Source organism: Podarcis liolepis (assembly GCF_965112155.1).
Source record: "Podarcis liolepis genome assembly, chromosome: 7".
NCBI classification, from domain to species: domain Eukaryota; kingdom Metazoa; phylum Chordata; class Lepidosauria; order Squamata; family Lacertidae; genus Podarcis; species Podarcis liolepis.
The window spans coordinates 54,562,248-54,583,369 of NC_139561.1; the positions used below are offsets into that span (position 1 = coordinate 54,562,248).

General features: G+C 47.1%; 1 protein-coding gene and 1 long non-coding RNA gene across 10 annotated transcripts in view; both read left to right on the plus strand.

Moving 5' to 3' along the window:
- Window positions 1–21,122, plus strand: part of PLEKHG4 (pleckstrin homology and RhoGEF domain containing G4) — a 62,800-nt gene that overhangs the window by 33,328 nt on the left and 8,350 nt on the right. For all 9 annotated transcript variants that reach the window (XM_083514909.1, XM_083514904.1, XM_083514908.1 and 6 more), the window contains 10 exons: window positions 718–933; window positions 2,493–2,616; window positions 4,718–4,811; window positions 5,087–5,173; window positions 7,407–7,523; window positions 7,717–7,815; window positions 8,504–8,652; window positions 12,760–12,898; window positions 13,835–13,957; window positions 16,403–16,597. In XM_083514909.1, the coding sequence (XP_083371035.1) occupies window positions 718–933; window positions 2,493–2,616; window positions 4,718–4,811; window positions 5,087–5,173; window positions 7,407–7,523; window positions 7,717–7,815; window positions 8,504–8,652; window positions 12,760–12,898; window positions 13,835–13,957; window positions 16,403–16,597 (1,343 nt within the window). The remainder of the gene's footprint in view (window positions 1–717; window positions 934–2,492; window positions 2,617–4,717; window positions 4,812–5,086; window positions 5,174–7,406; window positions 7,524–7,716; window positions 7,816–8,503; window positions 8,653–12,759; window positions 12,899–13,834; window positions 13,958–16,402; window positions 16,598–21,122) is intronic.
- On the plus strand, window positions 1,545–2,150 carry LOC310712276. Its single transcript, XR_014528835.1, has 2 exons — window positions 1,545–1,717; window positions 1,757–2,150. It is a non-coding gene; the product is annotated as an uncharacterized lncRNA (long non-coding RNA).

The following is a 21,122-nucleotide window of genomic DNA, read 5'->3' on the forward strand; positions in this document are numbered from 1 at the left end:
CCCCATGGACCAGAGCACGCCAGGCACTCCTGTCTTCAATGCAGACATAGAGCCTCACAAATTGGATAAATGGGGATTAGCACTTGGACAGGAGACATTTAACCCTTTCCTTCTGTGCTGTTTTTCCAATCTAAATTGCCTCCCCAACCCTGAAGCTGCTTTTATCCTAGGCACCTATATCCCCCTACAGGACAGCTTCAGTTAGGGGGCATTTAGATCAGGAAAATGGTGCAGTCAGATTAGAAACCTGCCCGTCTTGAATTTGGTCCTGTGTTGTTTCTCTAGGTCTCAGCTGGTATATTTCCCATGGGAGCTGTTACTACCCTCCCCTCTTTGGGCTGATGTTCAATGGCTATGAATAAGCAGGTGTGTGGAGTAGTGGCTTTTAAACACACTATAATTGGGTATATTTGTGTTTATTATATTTGCTTTATTTTTAACTGTTGCAGTTTAATAAATAAACTAATTTTCTCTGAATTTATTTGGCAATGGTGACACGGTCTCTATGTGCATCTGCAACAGCATGGGCTGTAGTTGCACAGTGAAAATGAAGGCAGGCAAGCAAACCTGCCAAACCAACCCTTCCTTCTTCTCCTGATTCTCCCATGCAAAAGAGGCCTTAAGAGGAACAATTTTATAACCCAAGCTTCACAGCCAAATACCCAACACAAAGTTGGTAATAGATCTATTCTTCTAGCATCACTTTTTCTTTTACAGAAGCCTCATTGAAATGGGTAGAAGAATTCAGCAGAGGAGGTGACCAAGTTAGGCTGGTGCCAGCTGATCATGGATCTATCTGGGAAGAAGGGTCAGCAGTGGCCACACACCAGGAATATCCCTTCGTTCCATCTGGTGGAAGTCAGCAAACTGTCCCCACTTCCATGAAGGATGTAAACTGGGAGGTGCTTAGGAGTGGAGTTGCCTGCCTGCCAGGTAATAAGCATGGCTCTTCATAGACTGTTGCTGAAATTCTTTTGCCTTTGCAAAAAGGCAGCAGGTGGAGAAGGGTTGTGTGTGTGCCTGAGTGAAGCTTAATGTTTACCTTATAGACCAGATCATTCTATGCTTCTTCTTTGGCTTGTAGCGCTTACAGCAGACACGAAACATTGCCCACCTCAAGGTGAAAGAGGCAAGACTACCTGCACTGATGGGGCTGCTATGAGCTGCTCACTGCCTTTGCCTGAGGGCCAGTGTGACTTGACACAGCAGGATTCCCAAAGCATGGTGGCTGACTGTCAAACCCTTTCCCACATTGGTGCTGTAGCCTCTCCAACACATGCTGAGATTGCTTGCTTGCTTTGAAGATGTGGGGGGAAATGGAACTTTCAGAGGACCACTCTAATGCTTGAGTGGGGTCTTCATTGACAGCACTCTGTTCATTGTATGTCCACAAATGCCAAATTCTGCCCTAAGGACCTAAATACTGGTATGCAGGTTTGCATTTGTCTTTGTTAACAAATTCTGCTTCTAGGATACAGGTTTTCAAAATGTGTTTGTTTTTTGGTATTCATTCATTCTTCTGTTCATTCATTGAATATTGCAGTCGTGAGTGGGTCTTCAGTGAATGAGTGGATATGGCTTAAGACTCCTTTTTAAAGGTGGGGAGGAGAAAAGCCAACTGAGGTTTGAGGCTTACAATAGCAGCTGCTAGACTGGGTGGCCCTTGCTGGGCTGGAGGCAACAGGTGAAGGCAGGTTCTTGTATTGATTTTATTTATGTTACGTTAAATAACCATGTATTTGTTTAAGCTAATCAGCGCCTTAGGGTGGCAGAATGTATTTTTTTAAAAAGATATTAAAGAGTGATTGGAAGGGAATAGCAGGAGGCAAAAAAAGTTTCCAGGTTTGAGGGGAAGTTCTGTTAATGATTTACTTCAGCTATTTTTATGTTTTATTGTTATTTTGCATTTTATTGTAGTTAGCTTTCTTGAGCAACATTTGGTAGAAAGGCAAGAGACAGATGTAACTAACTAACTGGATAATAAACCAGTAGTCCATGTCTTTGGTCTTTTGGCTCTAGTCTTAAATACTAGGTAGTAGTACTACTTGTAGTTTTCAAATGGTGTTTCACATACTGCATTTGCATGAAAATCCTGCAAATAAAAGCACCCAACCAAGTAAAAGAAGGAAAGAACTGTGAACTGCCTTTTTTTTTAAAGCAAGCGTCTTTCACACTTTCATCCTTCTACCTCACTAAGTCAGGCTAGTCTTGTTTAGAAGAGAGCCCAGGGAATCTTCTGTGTTGGGGTTCCAACAGAGACATCCTTTTGGATCAAAGGCCCAAGGTGAAACCTCCTAGGTGTTTTGTCCACTAAAAGGATTAGGAGCCACAGGTTATCTCATTAGAATAAAGTCTGTGTGTCTGCCTGCATTTTACCTGTCCAGGCGAATGGCCAATGGCCAACATTTCCCAAGGGCTTCCTGTGCGTGGAAAGAGCATAACTGTAATTCCTGCCCCGTCGCCAGATTTAACCAAATCATCCTTATTCACAGGCACCAGAGACAAGTATGGACATGCTGTGGTCATCATCACAATGAGGAATACAATTTGGCTAAACCCACACTGCAATGCTAGTGAGCTGATGCGCCTCCTCCTGTACTTACGGAGTGTCCTCAGGTTTGTGGGATGTCTGAGGAAGGGAAGAAGGAGAGAGTGACTAGAGCAGGAAGAAATACTGCGCAATATATGTATCACACCAGTAGGCCTTCTAGTGTTTCCCGTTCTGCAGGCTGCATTTCTTCTCCATGTGTGCTGTTTGCAGAGATACTTTTGAAAATCAGGAGGCATCGGGGCCATCAAGCCCTGAGCACAGCAACTTAATGAACCTTCAAGATGGAAGTACTGTTCTTGTTGTTGTTTTGCTAAAATTGCACTGTGGCCTACTTTACTGGGTAGTTGAGAGGATAAAAAAAGGATAAAGTGCTTTGTCAAATTTTAAATGGCATTACAAAAAGTAGTAAGCTGCAAGGGACTGTTCAAATGAGAACATAGTATGTAAAGCCTATACAGTACATAGTATAGGAGCATGGATGACACTGTGCCTGGACAGCCCACCCAGGCAAGCCTCTCCCAGCAGAAACTCACACACTGGATTTGCCAAAGACTTGCATGTAGAATCTAATGTGCACAGACCAGAAAATCCTGGTTGTGTCTTTTTTATTTTTTCTTTGATTTTTAGACTTACTTGTTTTTATATAACTTCAGACCTTGCCTAAGCACTACCCTCCGGCCAGGGGTTGACAGGCTAGAGATCTTCTTTATTACATTAATTGCCTCATTTCCTCCCAAGGAGCTCAAGGTTGCACTCATGATTCTCCATTTCCCCATGGGGAAGTTTTCAACATTTTATTATGTTTTTATATGTTCTGGAAGTCGCCCAGAGTGGCTGGGGAAACCCAACCAGATGGGTAGGGTATATTGTTGTTGTTGTTATCATCATTATCATCATCATCATCATCACCACCACCACCACCCTGTGAGGTAGGTTAGGCTGACAAGACAGTAAGGTTAAAGATTTCACTGCTTCAAGGTTCAATAGTGGAAATTTAATCCTGATCTCCCAGATCTTAGCCCAGTTAATATCTCTCCACCTTATTCCATATTTTGGAATGTGAAGAAGCTGGGGGAAGGGAATACTTTTTCCCATAGGTCTGAAAATCTATCGGGTCCCCTATCAGCACCTTTAAAGCTAACCAATTCAGGCTGCAACCCTGTACATACTTATCAAGGAGCAATTCTCATGGAGTAAACAGTACATAGTAGTATGATCCTTGTCTTGCTGTTGTCTTGCTGGGCTTCGGCCCAGTATACCTGAAGGAGCGTCTCCACCCCCATCGTTCTGCCCGGACGCTGAGCTCCAGTGCCGAGGGCCTTCTGGCGGTTCCCTCATTGCGAGAAGCAAAGCTACAGGGAACCAGGCAGAGGGCCTTTTCGGTAGTGGCGCCCGCCCTGTGGAACGCCCTCCCATCAGATGTCAAAATAATAAACAACTACCTGACATTCAGAAGACATCTTAAGGCAGCCCTGTTCAGGGAAGTTTTTAATATATGATATTTTAGTGTTTTTTGGTTTCTATGGAAGCCGCCCAGAGTGGCTGGGGAAGCCCAGCCAGATGGGCGGGGCACAAATAATAAATTATTATAATATTATTATTGTCCACTAGACACAGGAGACTACGTTGGTCTGTTCCAGAGATTTATGCTGTGTGGGGTTTTGTAAATAATAATAATAAATCCTTCAGAGTTCTTGATGTGTTAAGTTAAATTTTAAATTCTAAGTTTCCTTAGAATTACAATAATTTACTATTACAATCCATGTTTAATGGCACTTATTTAATTAAATGTGCATTTATTTATTTATTAAAATGTGTAGTTATTTAAAATGAAGATTAAAAATGCCCTTATGCATGATTTTAAAGTGCCCTTTTGCAGTGGTTCTCTCTCCCCACTCCATGAACATTCCTCAAATAAAAGCCCTGAGGACCAATGTGGACAGTCAGCTGCAATTCCACTTGTATCATGGAAGAGAAGGGCAATAATTGGGTAGTGCCAAGTTCCACCTGTCTAGAAGCACCCTTGGTGGTATAAGAAATAGGGCCAGTGGGTTGAGGGCTGTTGAGGGCTGCTGTTGCTGAGAGGCTATTGTCTGGAGTTGGGCGCTCTGGAATAGCTTGTATGGATTCTCAGCAATGAAGTCTTCTCTTCTTTTTGACTTCCAGGCCCGAGTGCCAGGCTTTGGGCCTAACTATCCTGGTAGATGCCCGTCGATGCTCTCCAGTCCCAGCTCTCTTTAAAGCTTTAGCTGTTCTGCAGGTGAGGCCTTTGCTCCCAACTCTTTTTTCCTCTTCTTCCCAACCCTAAAGAGTGACCAGAGTGACCTGATGGGTAGCAGTGCCCATCAGGCCATCAAATTTGTCTCTTTCACTTTAAAAAATGGAATGGCTTGTAGGAAGGCAGAGCAAAGTCTGTGCAAAGCAAACAGCAAAGAAAAGATCCTTGCCCGGCTGCTCATAAGATCAGACGAGACTTTGGACCAGAGCCAAAGCCAACAGCAGGGGCTCCTCCAATCTCTGTTTCTGCTCTTTCAGGATGCTGTCCCTCGCTGCATCCATGGGGCCTTGTTGCTTGTTGAGAAAGATATCAGTTTTCGATTGGAAAAACCAGCTTCTATACAGGTATGAGAGGTATTCACACACCTTTTTCATCTCTGAGCACTTCACTCTTTTACTCTTAGGCCTGTTGGCCTCTGCAATTCTATGTTGCAAAATTCTGGGTAGTCTTATCTAGCACAGAGTTTGGATGTGGAGGAATTTCAACTTCCTTTTATTTTCCTTTATTTAGCTTCCAAGCTCAGTTGCAGGGAGACTTTAGAAAACATGTTGGATGGACCTGTCGGTGTGTCATTCCAGGTTGCATGGGCTGGCACACTGTGACTTTATATTTTTAACAAACCTGCTTCAATGACTACCTTTTATTTGGATAGGTATTTAACTACACCACTCAAATAAAAGGAACTGCTGGGGGGAACAGCCCACTTTTCTGTAAAAATGTTTTTTCCCCTGTAGATATTTATCTGCTGCCTCCCAGTGAGAAGAAAAAGAGCCAAACATTTTTAATGGTTGTAGCCATTTTGAATTTCCCAAAATGCAAAAAGCACATCAGAACAGGGCTTTATAGGAAAAACAAAAAAGCTGCTCTGATTCTCTCTCTTCCCTTCCCACAAATTAATTTCACATTACCTCCATAATACTGCTGAGACAAAACAGCTTATTTCAAAGCTGGTAAAGAAGCTCAAAAGTTGTCCTTTTGGTCCAGCTGCAGCATTGATATTTGTTCCTCTGTGGCCTCTTGCAGTCCTCCAAATATAAAAGGTTCTCTCCAGCTACATTCAACTCAGAACAGACCCATTGAAATTAATGGATTTAAGTTAGTTGTGTCTGTTAATTTTAATTGGTTTACTCTGTGTAATACTTAGTTGGTGGCAACCAAAAGTTCAGAATAAAGCATGCAATCATAGTTTTTGTTTGTATGGATTATTTTGGGTGAAGAATGTCAACTTGCTCCAGATCTGAACATATTTGTTTCAAATTACAAAAGTGTTTTGTGCCCAGTCACTTTTCATGACTTTTCCCTCTTTTAGGATGACAACCTGACTCTTTTGTGCATGATTTAGATTTCACATGACTTGAGCATGTGGAAAGGAACCAGCCTCTCAGGTTGAGAGAGCAAACCTGACAAGCAGAAGGCATCAACATGCCAATATGTCAGCTGAAAGGGAAGACAGCAATTAAACTAAGCGAGGAGGCTGGGGAAGGCGGGGAGATATTCTCAGTGCTAGAGGAGAAATGGCTTAAGCCTTAAGCCAAGGAGGTTCTGGAAAGAAGGGAGAGCAGCAGAAGACAACAAACAAGTACAGGTACCTCGAAAGTCGAACGGAATCCGTTCCGGAAGTCCGTTCAACTTCCAAAATGTTCAGAAACCAAGGCGCGGTTTCTTATTGGCTGCAGAAAGCTCCTGCAGCCAATCGGAAGCTGTGGAACCCGCGTTGGATGTTCGGGTTCCAAAGAACGTTTGCAAACCGGAACACTCACTTCTGGGTTTGTGGTGTTCAGGAGCCAAAACTTTCAACTCGCAAGGCGTTCAGCTTCCGAGGTATGACTGTATTATCAATTAGACTAGATAAGGAGTGCTTTGCCATCACCAGGGGAAACCTGAGAGCATTGCTTCCCTTTTGTAACTCATGCCTGACCCTGGGTAGCTCCTCTGGTGCTGCTCTGCTGAACTGCCACCAACCAGCTGGTCATCTTGAGTTTCTGTTGTTGGGGGTTGGGCTGTGGCAGCCACCCTTCACCCGCCTTGATTTGTTAGTGTGTGTTCACTCCATGCACTTCTCCTTCATCCAAGGAAAATCTCAGGCTCTCACCAGGAGTGTCTACACATCCCTTGGCTCTTGGGACAAGTTTTTAACCCATGGTGACTAAGAATCACTCTGACCCTCCCTATCCCCTACTGCTGACCAAAGGTAGAGGCAGAACATAGCCATCATGGCTGGTAGCCCTTGATAGCTTCCCCCTCTTCTGTGAGCTTGTCGTACCTCCTTTATAAAGCTAGCCAAGTTGTTGATCTTCACTGCCTTTTGTGGGAGAAAATACCGCAGCTCAGCTAGGTGGTGCTGTATGAAAAAGTCCTTTCTTTTCTCTGTCCTGAACCCTCCAATATTCCTCTCTTGTTGCCCTAATCTCTCTCCTCTCTGAACCTCTCTTGGAAGTTCCTTATCCAAGACGCAGCACAGCTGGGAGTTATCGGTGTGAAGGCCAGCAGGAGAGTCCGGGCCCAGTTCGCTGGCCCATTGGCCTAGCACAGGGCTCTTTGCCTCAGCTTTGCACTTGCATGTTTGTTTCTCCTCAGTGGGAACTTCTCACCTCCATGAAATCCCTCCACAAGCACATCGAGGGGGGGCAGCTGCCCCTAGAATTTGACGGGGCCCTTCCATATTGCCATCAGGACTGGCTGCGCTTTCGAATGGTGAGTGAGTGATGCTCACGTCTGGGCCCAGTAATGCTGCCGCTTGGTGGTATGAGCATTTTGGCCATAGTCCAGACCAGTCTCTGGGGCCTCCCAGCGTTCCCCTCCCTAACCCAGGGGGAGACTGCTTGGTTTGAGAGCCTCAAGGAAGGAGGTGGGCTGTCAGTCAACTCTATGCTTGCTGGCCTTTCAGCGCCTGGAGCACCTGCTGCATGGATGCGAAGATGCCGGCACCTTCCTCAGGGAAGCCATCCAAGCTGTGGAGTCCAGCAGCTGGCCAGAGAAAGCGGAGGTGAGTCTTCTGCTTCCTATCTATAGTTGTTGGAGCAACAACCATCACCTGTTTCAAGAGTTTGGAGAGTAAGCAAGAGGAGGGGAGCACTGAGTAAATGATACAAACACTAACATTTACAATCACCCCAATGTATCATTATTATGTTTGGCCGCCATGGCCAGAAATGAAGGTCCGCTCCAGGAAGTAAAGAACAGTTGCCAAGAATGTATTGTGGGAAGTGAATGGTGTGTCAGTCTTGGGCATCCCGGTGCTCCTTTCTTGCCCCAGAGAGACAGCTTGCTGGGGAGGAGACCCTGGAGTGCCTGGAGACCTGGCCGGGCCAGCAGGCTTTGCAGCACAACTGCAGCAGAGAGCAGGATGTAAGGAGGCAGTGCCCTCTGCCATGCTGTGTCATCTTTTCAGGGTGAAGCTTGGGTGCCTCTTGCTGCCTGTCGGCCTCAGAGCAGTGCCTAATTGTGTCAGGAAGGACGGAAAAGGACCAATTGATCTCAGAGCAAAGCAACTGGGTCTAAATCATCATAATACCTCAGCAAAGAGGGAGGATTCTTATCTTCTGTTCCCAGGTCACTTTTAGGAACTTGTGAGGGGTGGTCAATTTTCTCAGGCTGCTTTTCATACTGGTTAAGAAAAACATTTGCTTGTAAATGCCCTGAGCAGGGTCTGTGTGCTTTTCTTGGTTTCTCAGGAGGCTGATGCCTTGCTGAAGAGCTACAGGCAATTAATGAAGACTGTTCTTGATGATAGACGGCTGGTCAGGTTGCAGCTGGAAGGAGGGGCGCTTCTTGCTCGCCTAAGGAAAGAAGAGTCCTGTGTTACTCTGACGGAGGACTACAGGTGAGTCTACAGGGAAACAGAGAGTGGGGAGGGAGGGTGGCCCGGAGAAAAGCAGGAAGGATGGGTGTGCTGTGAAAGGCCCCCAAGCACACAAGAACTGCCACTCTGTCCCCCTAATGCATGAAGCCATAGGGGCTCTGGCAATTCAGATTCTGCCCCCAAATTAAAATTAAATGATGCCCATAAATAACAATGACTCATATTAAATTATTTTCATATCTAATGCTTATCCAACCTTACCTCTGAGGAGTTCAGAGTATGATACGTGGTGTTTTATCCTCCCAACAACCCTGTGAGAAGGAGGTAGCTTAGCCTGAGAATGAGCTCCAAGGGCAAGGAGGGATGCAAGCTCCAGTCCTTTATCCACCATGTCACACTGTTTTGTGAGTGACATATTTGAATGATTCAATGATGGAATGCTTTTTGTTTATTTGCATAGAGGTGCTCCATTTGCACACTCTTCATACCACTTCCCAGGCAGGCCCTAGCTCCCTCTCCAGCTTCCTTGGGTGGGAGGAGAAGAGCCTCTGGTTCTGCCTGCTGGAGGTTCTCCAGGTTATGAGGAAGGGAGAGCTGCCTGTCTGGAAGCACAGCAGCAGGTCTGCTGATCTGGACTCTGGAGATTTTGGCAGGGATTTGCTGTGCGCACGCACAAGTGTGAGAGGCAAAAATGTGCTATGTTGTTCAAGTGACGGCCTGCAGAATTTAATTGCATTGAATTGCACAAGCAGAAAAAATGCCCTCTTGGGGCTGGTCCACATGTCTGCTTCTCCCATGCCTAGAAAGCATGGGCTTGAGTGGTTTTCTGCTTGTTCCGTGCTTTCTAGGCACAGGTCCGAGCAGTTTTGTGTTTGCCCCATTGCTCCCCCCCCCCAAAAAAAACACCACTCTTCAGTGCTAAATCAGAATAAATAGCAACCCGTAGAAAATCCAATTGCCATTTGTTCCAATTCAGCACTAAACTGTGGGTTTTCCTGAGGGAAGGCGGGGGGCGGGGGGAGGAAGTGTGGATAAGCCCTTAGTCTCACATTCAGTACTTTGAATACTTCTGAACTTGGGATGTGGCTGCACAGACCAGTCCTTCTATTGATGTGCTTTCACTAGCAGGGCTGGATCATGCCTGCTCAGGGGGACAGGGAGGAAAAGCATTGGTTTTCAGCAGTATACAGGACTAGCCAAAAAAAAAGGTGCTTGATGGATTGCCTGCTGCTTCTTGTGTCTGTAACAGTGTAATGCAAAATACATCTCCCCTACCCGTCTGGCTCTTGTGGGAGGATCACATGTACAGACTTTGGGGTCCCTTGTCACCCTGCCTTTATTGATTTACTCAGGTTCATGACAAAGACCTTGGCTCCTGGCTGCCTTTGCCTTGCTGTTGAACCAGTTTGTTGTGTTTACCTTACCTTTCTGCCTGTTGAAAAGCTCCACTCCAGTTGCACTCAGGTCTTGTTTGCAAGATTCCCACAGGCATCTGGTTGGCCACTGTGAGAACAGGATGCTGGACTAGATATGCCACTGGCCTGATCCAGCAGGCTTTTCTTAAGTTTGCAAATACCAAATCAGCTCTTTGTACCAATGTGCTTTTCCAGCAGTGCTCTAGGGAGTCTGCAGTAAGCAAGCTCCAATGAGCCAGGGCTTTCCTTTGGGGGTACTTTCCATGACACTTGAACGGAAGTTCAGGGCCCTTCCATATGGAAGTTGGTTGGCTTTCCTCCAGCAATCAGAATCCAAAAGCAGGGATGGGGAATCTTCTTCAGACAGAGGGCCACATTCCCTTCTGGGTCGCCTTCCAGAGGCCACATTACAGTGGTGAGCGGGACTAGAGGCAAAAGTGAACAAAGCAATGGGGGTGAATTTGTTTTACCTTTATACCGCCATCTAGTTTCTGTTCATGCATACATCATGCAGACAATCAAAGGAGTATTAAATGAGTTCATTCTACGCAGGCAAAAGCAGTACTGGTGGGTGTGTCTCAGGAAGGGGCGTGGCCTGGAGAGAGTCCTGTGGGTGAGTGGGGGGCGCTGGAGGGCCACATTTGGCCCTCAGAGCAGAGACTCCACAATCCTTTGCTGAAGGAGATGCCTGGAAGTGAGCCAGAAGCCAAAGGCTGTAACCTTTCCTCATAAGGGAGTTGCTCCGCCCTCTTGATCATTTTGAACCTTTTCACACCCTATAATATCCTTTTTGGGGTGAGGTGAGTAGAAATGTACACAGTCTTCCTGGTGTTGTTGCACCATAGGTTTGCATAATGGGGCATTATTATGCTGGCAGTTTTAGTTCTAATCTCTTTCCTAATAATGATCCCTAGCATAGCATTAGCCCTTTTTCACGCTGTTGGCCGCACACTGGGTTGACATCTTAATCGAGGTATCCACTGCAACCTTATTTATTGAATTTATTTATTGAATTTATATCCTGCCCTTCCTCCTTAAAACAGCCTTTGTTTTAGAATCATTTAATTGTAGAGTTGAAAGGAACCCTGGGGGTCATCTAGTCCAACCCCTCAATGCAGGAATCTCCTGGTTAGTCACCTTCAGCTCAGACCCCAAGAGAGCTGATGAAGCCCCACTGAGCTGACAAGTAACAAGCTGTGCAGCAACAACCCTGCTGCCCTCAAGAGAGTTCCAGGCCATTCTGCCAACACTTGGATCACCCCTACTTTGTATGCCTGCACTCCCACCTGGACTGTCCTAAGGCTGCCAGTTCCCTCTGATGCTTTTGCAAGAGTCATGGCCTGGCTCTGTCTGTTGCTTGGCTCTGACCTCCTTCCAGTCTGTGGCTTGCCTTGTAAGGGCCTGTGGCCATGCTCAGGCACTGTGGGTGGGCTCAGAAGACTCTGAAGACTAGCTTCCATGAGGCAGAGAGCTCTCCCTGCCAGGGCCAGTGGTGATAAGACAAAGGGCTTGCCTCCTGCTGGCCCGTATTTGAGACGCTGTCTTTGAAGACTGTTCCTCTTTCCGCTAAGAGTGCCTGCATTTTCCTTTTGAAATTGAGTGAGTTCAGTTTCCTTATTTCTCAAGCACCCCCACCAGCCCTTCAATGAGAGAAAGAGCCTTCAGCCTGGTAAGGAAATCTCCAAAAAGGAGTCCTGCCAAAAGCAACTTTCAGACACAGGAGTCTAAAATTACCCTGGAATCACACAAGACATTTGTTGGCACTTGCTGTTGGAACCTTCCCCCCACCCCCCTACAAAGTAACATTGGCCAAGGAAAACAGATTCCGGTGGGGAGGGGGAGGCTCTAAACCCACTTCAAGCGTCTCCTTTTTGTTGTAGGCCTGCTTGAATCTGGTGATTTGATCTGGAAAGTATGTGTGGGGTAACCTCCTTTACTGAGCTCAGCACAGGCGGCAAGGCATGCTGGCGCTCTGCCATCCTAAACTTTTTGCCCCACTGCTCCGCTTACCAGATCCTTCTTCAAGGCTTTGAGCACAGCCTAGGGAAGGCCCCTTTCGGCTGGCTGTGACTGCTGCTTCCTGCACAGCACAGAGCAGAACAGGCAGCCGTTGGCTGTGTTTGCCCCAGATTGGGGTGAAAAGGGAAGATGAATTCATTGATTGGATGAGCTTCTGGACCAGGAAAGGTCTCTGTGCAAGCTTGCCAGTCATCTTGTCAGCAGGAGTAATGGGTGGTGGGGGTGGTAGCAGTTGTGGCAGTGCAATCAAAAAAGTGTCCACACTACCTTCTCCACCTACAGTAGTTCTCAGATATTTAGATGTTTCCAGGGCAGACTGAGATGCTGCTGGGTGTGAAATGAACTTTGAGGCAGCCTGGCAAGCCATGCAGCCATTCACAAGGAGAGCTTCCTTTCCCACTCCCACAAATCCAACCAGAAGAGAGGACACCAGCAGCTGCTTGCTGCATCCTGATCAGAAGGGAAGTGAAGCTCTTGGAGGGCAGTGGGACAATGGCATCTGTTCTCTGCCCTGCCACATGGCTGTGCAATGAGCTGGTGCCCTCCTCTGTCACCCCATCACCCTCCAACGTCCTGGAATCTTGGGCCTTTGTTTGAGTCACAGCATCTCAGGGATTTAAGCAGTACCCACAGTAGCAGGTTGTAAGAAATTGGAACTCCATCTGATGGTACCTGGGCCATGCTTCCCTTTCAGAGATGCGCTGGAGGCAGCTGTTGCGCTTTACAATGGAGTGGACGAGGGCATCCATCAGCTGGTGATGATGTCAAACAAGCGCATCCAGGCCCTGGAGTTGGTGATAGACTTTGGAGCCTTTGAAGAAAGCTTCCGGGAGGTTTGTTGACATTTTTCTGGCAGCTCAGATGGATTTACAACCCAATCCTTTTAACTGCTGTGCTGGCCAAAAACTATGCACAGTCGGGCTCAGGGGTTGGTGTTGACAGTGAAGCAGAATGTCCACTAAACAGAACCTGGGATGGCTGAAATTAAATCTTGACGGGGCTGAAATAGTGATGATTGGCAAGCCTTGGGCCAATGGGAGTTTCTTTCACCTCCTTTGGCCACTCAGTCTTGTAGCCTGGGGTTGAGGTTGATTGGCTGTGATCCATCACTGGAGCAGGTTAACACCACTTGTTAAAAAGGCTTGCATTTTAGAGGTCAGTAGATAGATGTGCATCCTGCATCCAGTTTGGACTCATGTTTTCTGTTATTGGAAGAGCAGTGGGACAGGGCCTTTCCCTGGGCTTGGCAGGTAAGGTTCCCAAAAACATCCATGACATAAGGACTGTGCTAGCAGCATGAGCAGCAGCATCTAGGAACTCTAGGAGCAATGTGAAGTGCCACAATTGCACCGTCCCAGTCTCTGGAGTCAAGAGACCTCATACTCAAAGTTTTGAGCAAAGAGCTCCAGAGCCCGCCCTCTGTCATTACAAGCATATGGATTTATTCATTCTAAGTATTTTTAAGTAGCCACTTCTCAAGGCAGCTTACAACACAAAACAGGATAAAAATAAACAACACGGAAAGAGATCAAAATCTGAAAGTAGCATAGAATCACATGGCAGAGTTTAATAATAATAATAATCTAGAAGGCTAAATGAGAGGAGAGGAGATTCCCTTAAGTGGGAGGTGGAGGAGGCACCACTCATTCCCTAGTAGACCAAAGGGCGGGGTGACTCCCATTCTTTCCAGGAACAGGAGTGTGTGGTTTTGCTCTCTGAAGGCGGAGAGGCTTCTTCTTGGCCTTGATCTACCTTTTTGCCTCTTGTAGGTCAGCAGATGGATGGAGAATGTTGGTCAAACACGGCTCACAGAGCTGAGTGAGCTGGATGGTTCTTTGGAGGTCTTGCTTAAAGCACAGAGGCAGTTCCAGGACTTTGAGCTCGTTGCAAGTGTAAGTCCTCTCCCAACACTCTCCGCACAAATCCACAGGCTGGCTGCTTTGTTTAGAGGCAAACACTTTTTCATTAATATATCATATTCCAAGGCTGAGCAGTGACATGAAAAGAGGTTCTGGGGCTAAGCCCTAAAGAACCTTGGCTCAAAGAAAACTTTCATTGTACATTGGTTGTGCCTTGGTGAACTTTAGGATCTGCAGACAGGACTCTGCATGGGCAACTGCAGTGGGTCCTCACTGGAGACTGGGAGTCTCCTGATTTTTATATGCATATGTGCACATACATACCTCAGAACCAGTGATGGAAAGATCTGTCCACTTTAGCTCTCTTGGGGTTTATCTGCACATCCATTTGTTCCATGTTCTTCTGCTTGTCGCAGTGCAGATTAGTACTGCCACAAGTTTTGTGCGGGATTCTGGGTTCCCATGCCACGTCTTCCTCCATGCTATTTCAAGGAGGCAACTCTGAAAGAGGCGAAAGAGGAACACTCGCACAATGTGCCACAAGGGAAAATGAGTGTTTTTTCTGTTCAGGTGCCCAGAAAAGGATTGGATCAGAAGGGCAACAAATTTCTATTTGGTCTTAAAGGGGTTTTTCTTTTGTTCCAACACAGTAATAAAAAGCATGGCTTATTTTGGTTGGGTTTTTTTTTTCTTCATTTCTACATTGGTATATAAATGAAAAGCTTTTGGCCATGTTACTGATTTGATGCAAATTCTAAGAAACCGCAGGGCAAACGGAAGTGTGAACAGGCCCTTACTTTCTCATTTTTCCAATCTCAGATTCAGTTCTCCACATTTCTGCAGCAATTTGCATTAAAAAAATATTAATGGACATTCTTCAGCATTTAGTGCAAATATATCCTAATAAATACATTATTAAATGCAGTTTAGACTAATGCACACATTTTTGTGAGCGATTTCTTTTAACAAAATGCCCTTTTGTATTTTATTTTTTACTAATATAGTCCACATTTATGTGCCCTTTCTCATATATGCATATATGTAAACATTGATTGGAGAACAGCAGCACAAAATTTGGATAAGCATGAATTTCAAAGGATTGTTCTGTGTTTCAATTCTCATAACATTTTGGAAACTGCAAATATGATTGATTTGGCTTTAAATGTCAACTGAATCAAATTTCTTCGCCATTGCTGCTCAGAACTCATCTTTTTTCCCTTGCAACAGTGTTGGAGTGGAAGTTGCAGGACACTATTCCCCCTCCCTTATTCCAGTCTGTATTGCAATGTGCTTAGAGATTTTGCTTGCGATGGCACTGAAGACTCTTGGCAGCAGTTAAAAGGGCTGTTGTGATGTCATGAAATTTTGACAAGCATTCTAACTTCTAGTAGAACTGAGAAAAAAATACAGTAAGAGTAAGCAGCTGTGCAAGCAATGGTAAGCAATGCTGCACAGCTAGATTCAGCAGAAGAAACCGTAATAAGACGTTAAAGAGGACATTTGAACAATATAGAGGAAACTATGCACTCTAGCCAAGTGACAAGAGAGGTTACATCACCACCTACTGTTAGAGCAGGCCAGTTACACCCTTAGTCGCCTTTGACTGGACTTAACCATCCAGGGGTCCTTTACCTTTTTACCTTACACCCTTAGTAACTTGTCTCTCCAACATTAACCCCTGAGAGCAAGAAAAAAAACCAGCTATCGAATACTTGCAAATAGTCTTCTGAAAGGGAAATGAGAAGTACGTTAAAGAGGGATTGAAATCTTCAAAAGACTTCCCCCTAGCGGTGAAACTAGGAACTGGGGCTGAAGTGCAGCAGAACTTGGAGCTGTGGGGCAGCCAAGCCAGCACTAGGAGAACAGAGCAAGCGAGGCAGTGAAAAATGTCTTGGGGACAGCTCTCGTCTCTATTCAGGAATGGAGGTTTCCCCTGCATTTGCAAGCCCTATGCCTGGGTGGCTTAGCTTCTTGTGAGGAGGAAAGATGAGATGGATTTTGGCAGGAACATTTCTTGCCTGCAGTGCTGTGGCATATACACTGGCTGCCTCTTATTTTTCTTTGTCATGTACCCCCAATCCTCCACACACATGCACATTGCTAGGCAAAGGGCCCATAGTGCTCCCCTGATCTTCAGGACTACAACTTCCATCATCCCTGATCTTGGACATCTAGGGCTGTTGGGAGTTGTAGTCTGGAAAGGCCACTTTCATGCATCTCTGTCCCATGTTGAGACCCCCTCAGCTCAACCCACCTGGTCTTTGGCCACATTTTACAGCCTTTCCAGAGGTTAGTGAGTCATGATGATTCCACCAGGCAGGCCTATATGACCAGGGCTGGTCCTCATGCCAAGAAAGGTCCCAGGACCACATTGGAATAGTCAGCTTAATCAGCCTTCAGGATCTTTGCAAGACCAGGAGAAGCTGCATGTATCCGCCAGAGGCGATGCAATGATTTGCTGTTGGGCTTTGTTTCCAGGAATATTGCCGAAGGGGTTGGGAATCTCTGAGAGAGATGGACAAGTGGGAAGATGCTTCCTCTGCTGAGCTGCACGCAGGGTGTCGTGTCAAGTTGCAGATGTACAGAACCCAGTTCCAGAGGTTCTGCAGCCAGCTGGAGGCCAGCAGGAGCCGGATAGGCCAGACCATCAAGCTGTATGAATTCTTTGACCAGGTGAGTTCTGTAGAGGGAGACAGATGTCCCCTAATGTAACTTCTGTTCAGATTCACTGCCATGCATTTATATGCCACAGCAGAAGTTGAGCTTAGTCATGGATCCTTGTTTGGATGCTTTTTAGCCTGAAAGCAATCACAGTGAGACTTTGAGTATGAAAATAAGAGAGCTATGTTTATTATAGGAAATGCATGATTGCTAGCTAGAATTAGGAACTCTTTCCTAAGGGCTCATTCACACTTCCTTTGCCCTGCCACTTTCCCCTGCAAAAACTTGTGGTTTAGCACTCAGAACAAAGGGCAATTGGGTTTTCTGCACATTGTTGTTTGTTCCAATTTTGTGTGAAAGAGTGGGTTTTCCGGGGTAATGAGGCAGGACAAAGGCAAAACCGCTTGGCCTTTGCCTAGAAAGCCAGAGACAATCAGAAAATCACTTGGACTTTTGAGACACAGGACAAGCAGAAGTGTGGATGAGCCCATACCCATGCCATCTTACTGGCCTTAATACAAGCTGAGTTGCATCCCAGCACTTCCAACAGGTTCAACAAAAGTCAGGCAGCTGACACCCCTTCCCTGCTTCAAGAGAGATTTGGGACAAGAGGTCATATTCTGTGTCTTGGCCAGTGGCTGGGCAGCGTTGAGGCTTCTCAGAAAACAGTCTTACTTTCTATACTTAAAAAAGAAAAAGCAACATTCTTTGCCAAAGAATCACAGGTTACATTCCATAGTTCCTAATTCCAGTCATGGAAACGCATATGTCACTCACGGAGGCTTGATTCCTCTTGGCTGAATGTGTGAACTAACTGCCTTTGTTGAAAGTGATGGCATTTGAGTCCTGCCAGTAAAGTTTGATCTGTGGCGACTCATTCACCTGTACAAGCCACCACTGGTCAGCAAGTAGTTCAAATGCCTCAGGTTGGGGGTAGGTTATTCTAATTTCCTGAAAAGAATGGGAGACTGTGTATCTCCTATAAGCAAGGACAAAAGAGCACCAGGCACCCCTGAGAGGAGGTGGGGTGGGGGTGTTTGGATTGTTTTGGTGCCTGTCTCTGTAAGAGCTTTTTTGCTTAGGAGCAGTAATGGAGTGCTGTCCCTCACAGGCCCTGGAGCCTCTCCTCCTCCCCCCACTCTTGTGCTGACTCCAACCCTTCTCTCCAGCACCCCCACCTGCCCCCTTCTTCCATCTGGCACTTCAGCAGGGAGCATTTGCCTGTGAATAGGCTGGCTCTTTGACTGAAGCCCCCTCATTGGTTACTTTTGGGGCTGGGTTTGGCTTTGGCTGCAGAGGAGACAAGAGCAGGACTTCCATTGGGCTTTACACTTTTGGTGGTTCACCCTGTGCTACAGAGCCTCTTGGCAGAAGGATGAAGGTATGCTGGAGCTTCTTTCCTTTGTCTTGCAGGGGGTTCATTTCTGAGGGGATACTGTTTTTCTCTCTTAGCTGCTTGGGGGTATCAGTAGCAGGGAGAAGAAAAGAAAGGAGATGCAGCCTCCCATGCAAAGTTAACCCAAATAGGAAGCAGAGGGGCTTGTTGTCTTTGGGGGAGTGTAGAGTTCACCCAGGATGCGGGAAGGCCTCCCCCCACTCCCCCCCCAACTCTTGCCTTTTTTCTTGGCTGGCCAGTTTCTCATCTGTGATGAGGGAAGGCAAAGAGGGAGGAGCAGCTGGCACCCAGGAACAATCACCCCAACTTTGACTGATAGAAAATGCTCTCCCATGAAATTAGGGGTGGGGAACTTGTGATCCTCCAGATGTTGATCAGAGATGAGGGTGGGGGCTGCAGCCCAACAACCTCTGGAGGTCTCAACATTAAAGGCTCAGGGCAGGCTATCTGCGCTTTCTTTTGCACCAAGTATATAGATACTAAAAATGTTTCCTAGCCAAGCATTGTCTTAATAAGTAAAAATATAAGGAGGCCTTTTGGGGAAGTATCAGTGTGGAACTCTGTTTGCACTGTATGCTGGTGTATCTGCATGAGTAAAAGGAGAGGATGGGGACCACAAAACTTCCTAGACTGTCCCTGTGCTGACTTGTTGATCCTGCTTCTGTGTTAAACTGATACTCTCAGGGCTGCTGGCCTCACATCCTCTTCACCTTCCTCCTCCTGCTCCTTCCAACTAAACATTAGGAAAAATGGTCTAACAGTAAGAGCTGTCCAACAGAGAAACAGGCTGCCTTGGAAGGTAGTGGACTCTCCTTCACTGGAGCTTTTTAAACATAGGTTGGGTGGCCGTCAGTCAGGAATTATTTAGCTGTGATTACTGCATTGCAGTGGGTTGGATTTGATGACCCTCAAGATCCCTTACAACTCTGTGATTCTTATCTCTTTTGTGCCACGGAAACTGGAGACAGGGAGCATCGGAGTTGCAGATGCAGCCTGGGCTTGCAGATGATTTTCCAGGCCCAGCTGGAAATGCATGTCTAATGAGGGAGCCTGAACACATCCCTTGCTCAGCCTGCTCTGTTCAAAGTGGCAGGCATCAGACTCTTGGCATCTGCTCTTCTTTTCAGCCCACAACTCCCCCCCCCCTTGGGGGCTGGCCTTGGAGTTCTCTGCATGTCTGCAGTGGGACCAGTATTGTGAGCACAGGACTGGACATACCAAGGATATGCAGAGTTCTTTCATGAAGACACGTTTTCTTGTAGGCTCTGTTTTATTAGTCTTTTGTGTGGGATGCTGTCTCAGGCTGTAAAGGCCAGCCGTTATGGAACCTCCCCCCCCCCCGTGTCCTTTAAACTCTACATTTATGGGCTGTATTGTGTTCAGGGTGGGGGCGGGGCGGTATATGCGATCACACTTTCAGTGCTATTTGCTCCTGCAAAAGTTTTGAGGTGGGCAGACTGCTCAGTATGCCCTGTGGCTTCCTGTGGAAATCTTGTAACACAAATGTTCTGGGTGGGGGGGTTGCAATGCTGCCCTCTAGACCAGTGTTTCCCAAACGTTTTTGGGCAACGGCACACCTGCTTACCGGAAAAAAATCTCGCGGCACACCACCATTAAAGCCCCGCCCCGTGACGTCAGCGCGCAGCGTCACGCGGGGGGGGGGGGGCGCACAAAAGTGAACGTTTTTTCCCTTCCCCTTGCCGGGGTGGGAGGAGGCAGCAGAGCGAGGGCAGCTGAGGCGGCGGCGGCGATAGCGGGCGGAGGAGGAGCCGTCGCCGGGAGTTGCTGCTGCTGCTGTTGCTGCTGCTGCCCGGACATGCCGGCCTCCTCCTCCTCCGCTGTCTCGCGCTCCTCCCTTTTGCGCGAGCTGCCCCGCCGCTTGGCACCACCACCGCGGAGCCGCCCCCGGCTCGACGCGGATCCTCGCCGCCGCCTCTCGCCGCCCGACTCGCCCGCCTCCCTCCCACGGCACACCAGCCGGTGTCTCACGGCACAGTAGTGTGCCGCGGCACACCGGTTGGGAAACACTGCTCTAGACAACAATACCAAAGCAACACTTGGGAAAGTATTACAGAGCAATTAATAAAGTAGAATAATATGTGGACTCTCCACATATGCTACAGAATGCACTCCCATCCGCCCAAAATACCCACTACAGTCTGGCAACCAAGATGGCATTCATGAGGACCTAAGTCCTGCTCAGCACTCCTTACTTTGTTTCTGACAGGCTTTGGCTGCACTGTGCTCTATTTCCATCTCCCGCTTACATTTATTCAGAATCTGGTCCAGACTAGAACCAACCAGGCCTAACCTGGAAGAGGGGGGTGAGGAACAACGAAGCCAATCATCTGAATGGACGTGGGAGTGGCCTCACTGAAGCAGAAAGAGACAGCCATAGGCTACTGCATTTCTCACCACCACCAGCCCCCAAAAGCCTTTCTTGGAAACTGGCAAAAGGGGGTCACTTTTATTGAGATGCGAGGCAATGTTCTGCACTAGCTCTCGTTTCGGAGTTGGTTGCAGGAGCGATCTCTGTTCCAATGCAGTTATGTCTGAATTACGGCGTGCAGGGGGTCATGTTCTGCATTCACAGCTTGTCCACTTGTGCTATTCTTTAAGGCTGAATCCCTCCTTTGGCTTAGCCCTACTCCATATCCGCCAGAGCTCTCCACATTCCCTCTGGGGACAGTTGTTTTCAGTTTGGGGCTGAGGCAGGGGTAGGCAACCTAAGGTCCGTGGGCCGAATGCGGCCCAATTGCCTTCTAAATCTGGCCCGCAGACGGTCTGGGAATCAGCATGTTTTTACATGAGTAGAATGTGTCCTTTTATTTAAAATGCATCTCTGGGTTATTTGTGGGACATAGGAATTTGTTCATTCCCCCCCCCCAAAAAAAATATAGTCCAGCCCACCACATGGTCTGAGGGACGGTGGACGGCCCACGGCTGAAAAAGGTTGCTGACCCCGGGAGGATTCCACACACACAAGGCACCCTCTGGTGGCACCCTCTGACCACACACACACACACACACACACACACACACCAACACATACTGCTTTCTTGGTGGTGGTGGTGGTGGTGGTGGTGGGAGAGGGGGATTCCTCTCTGGAACAACTCCCCACAAATCTATTGTTGGGGCAGA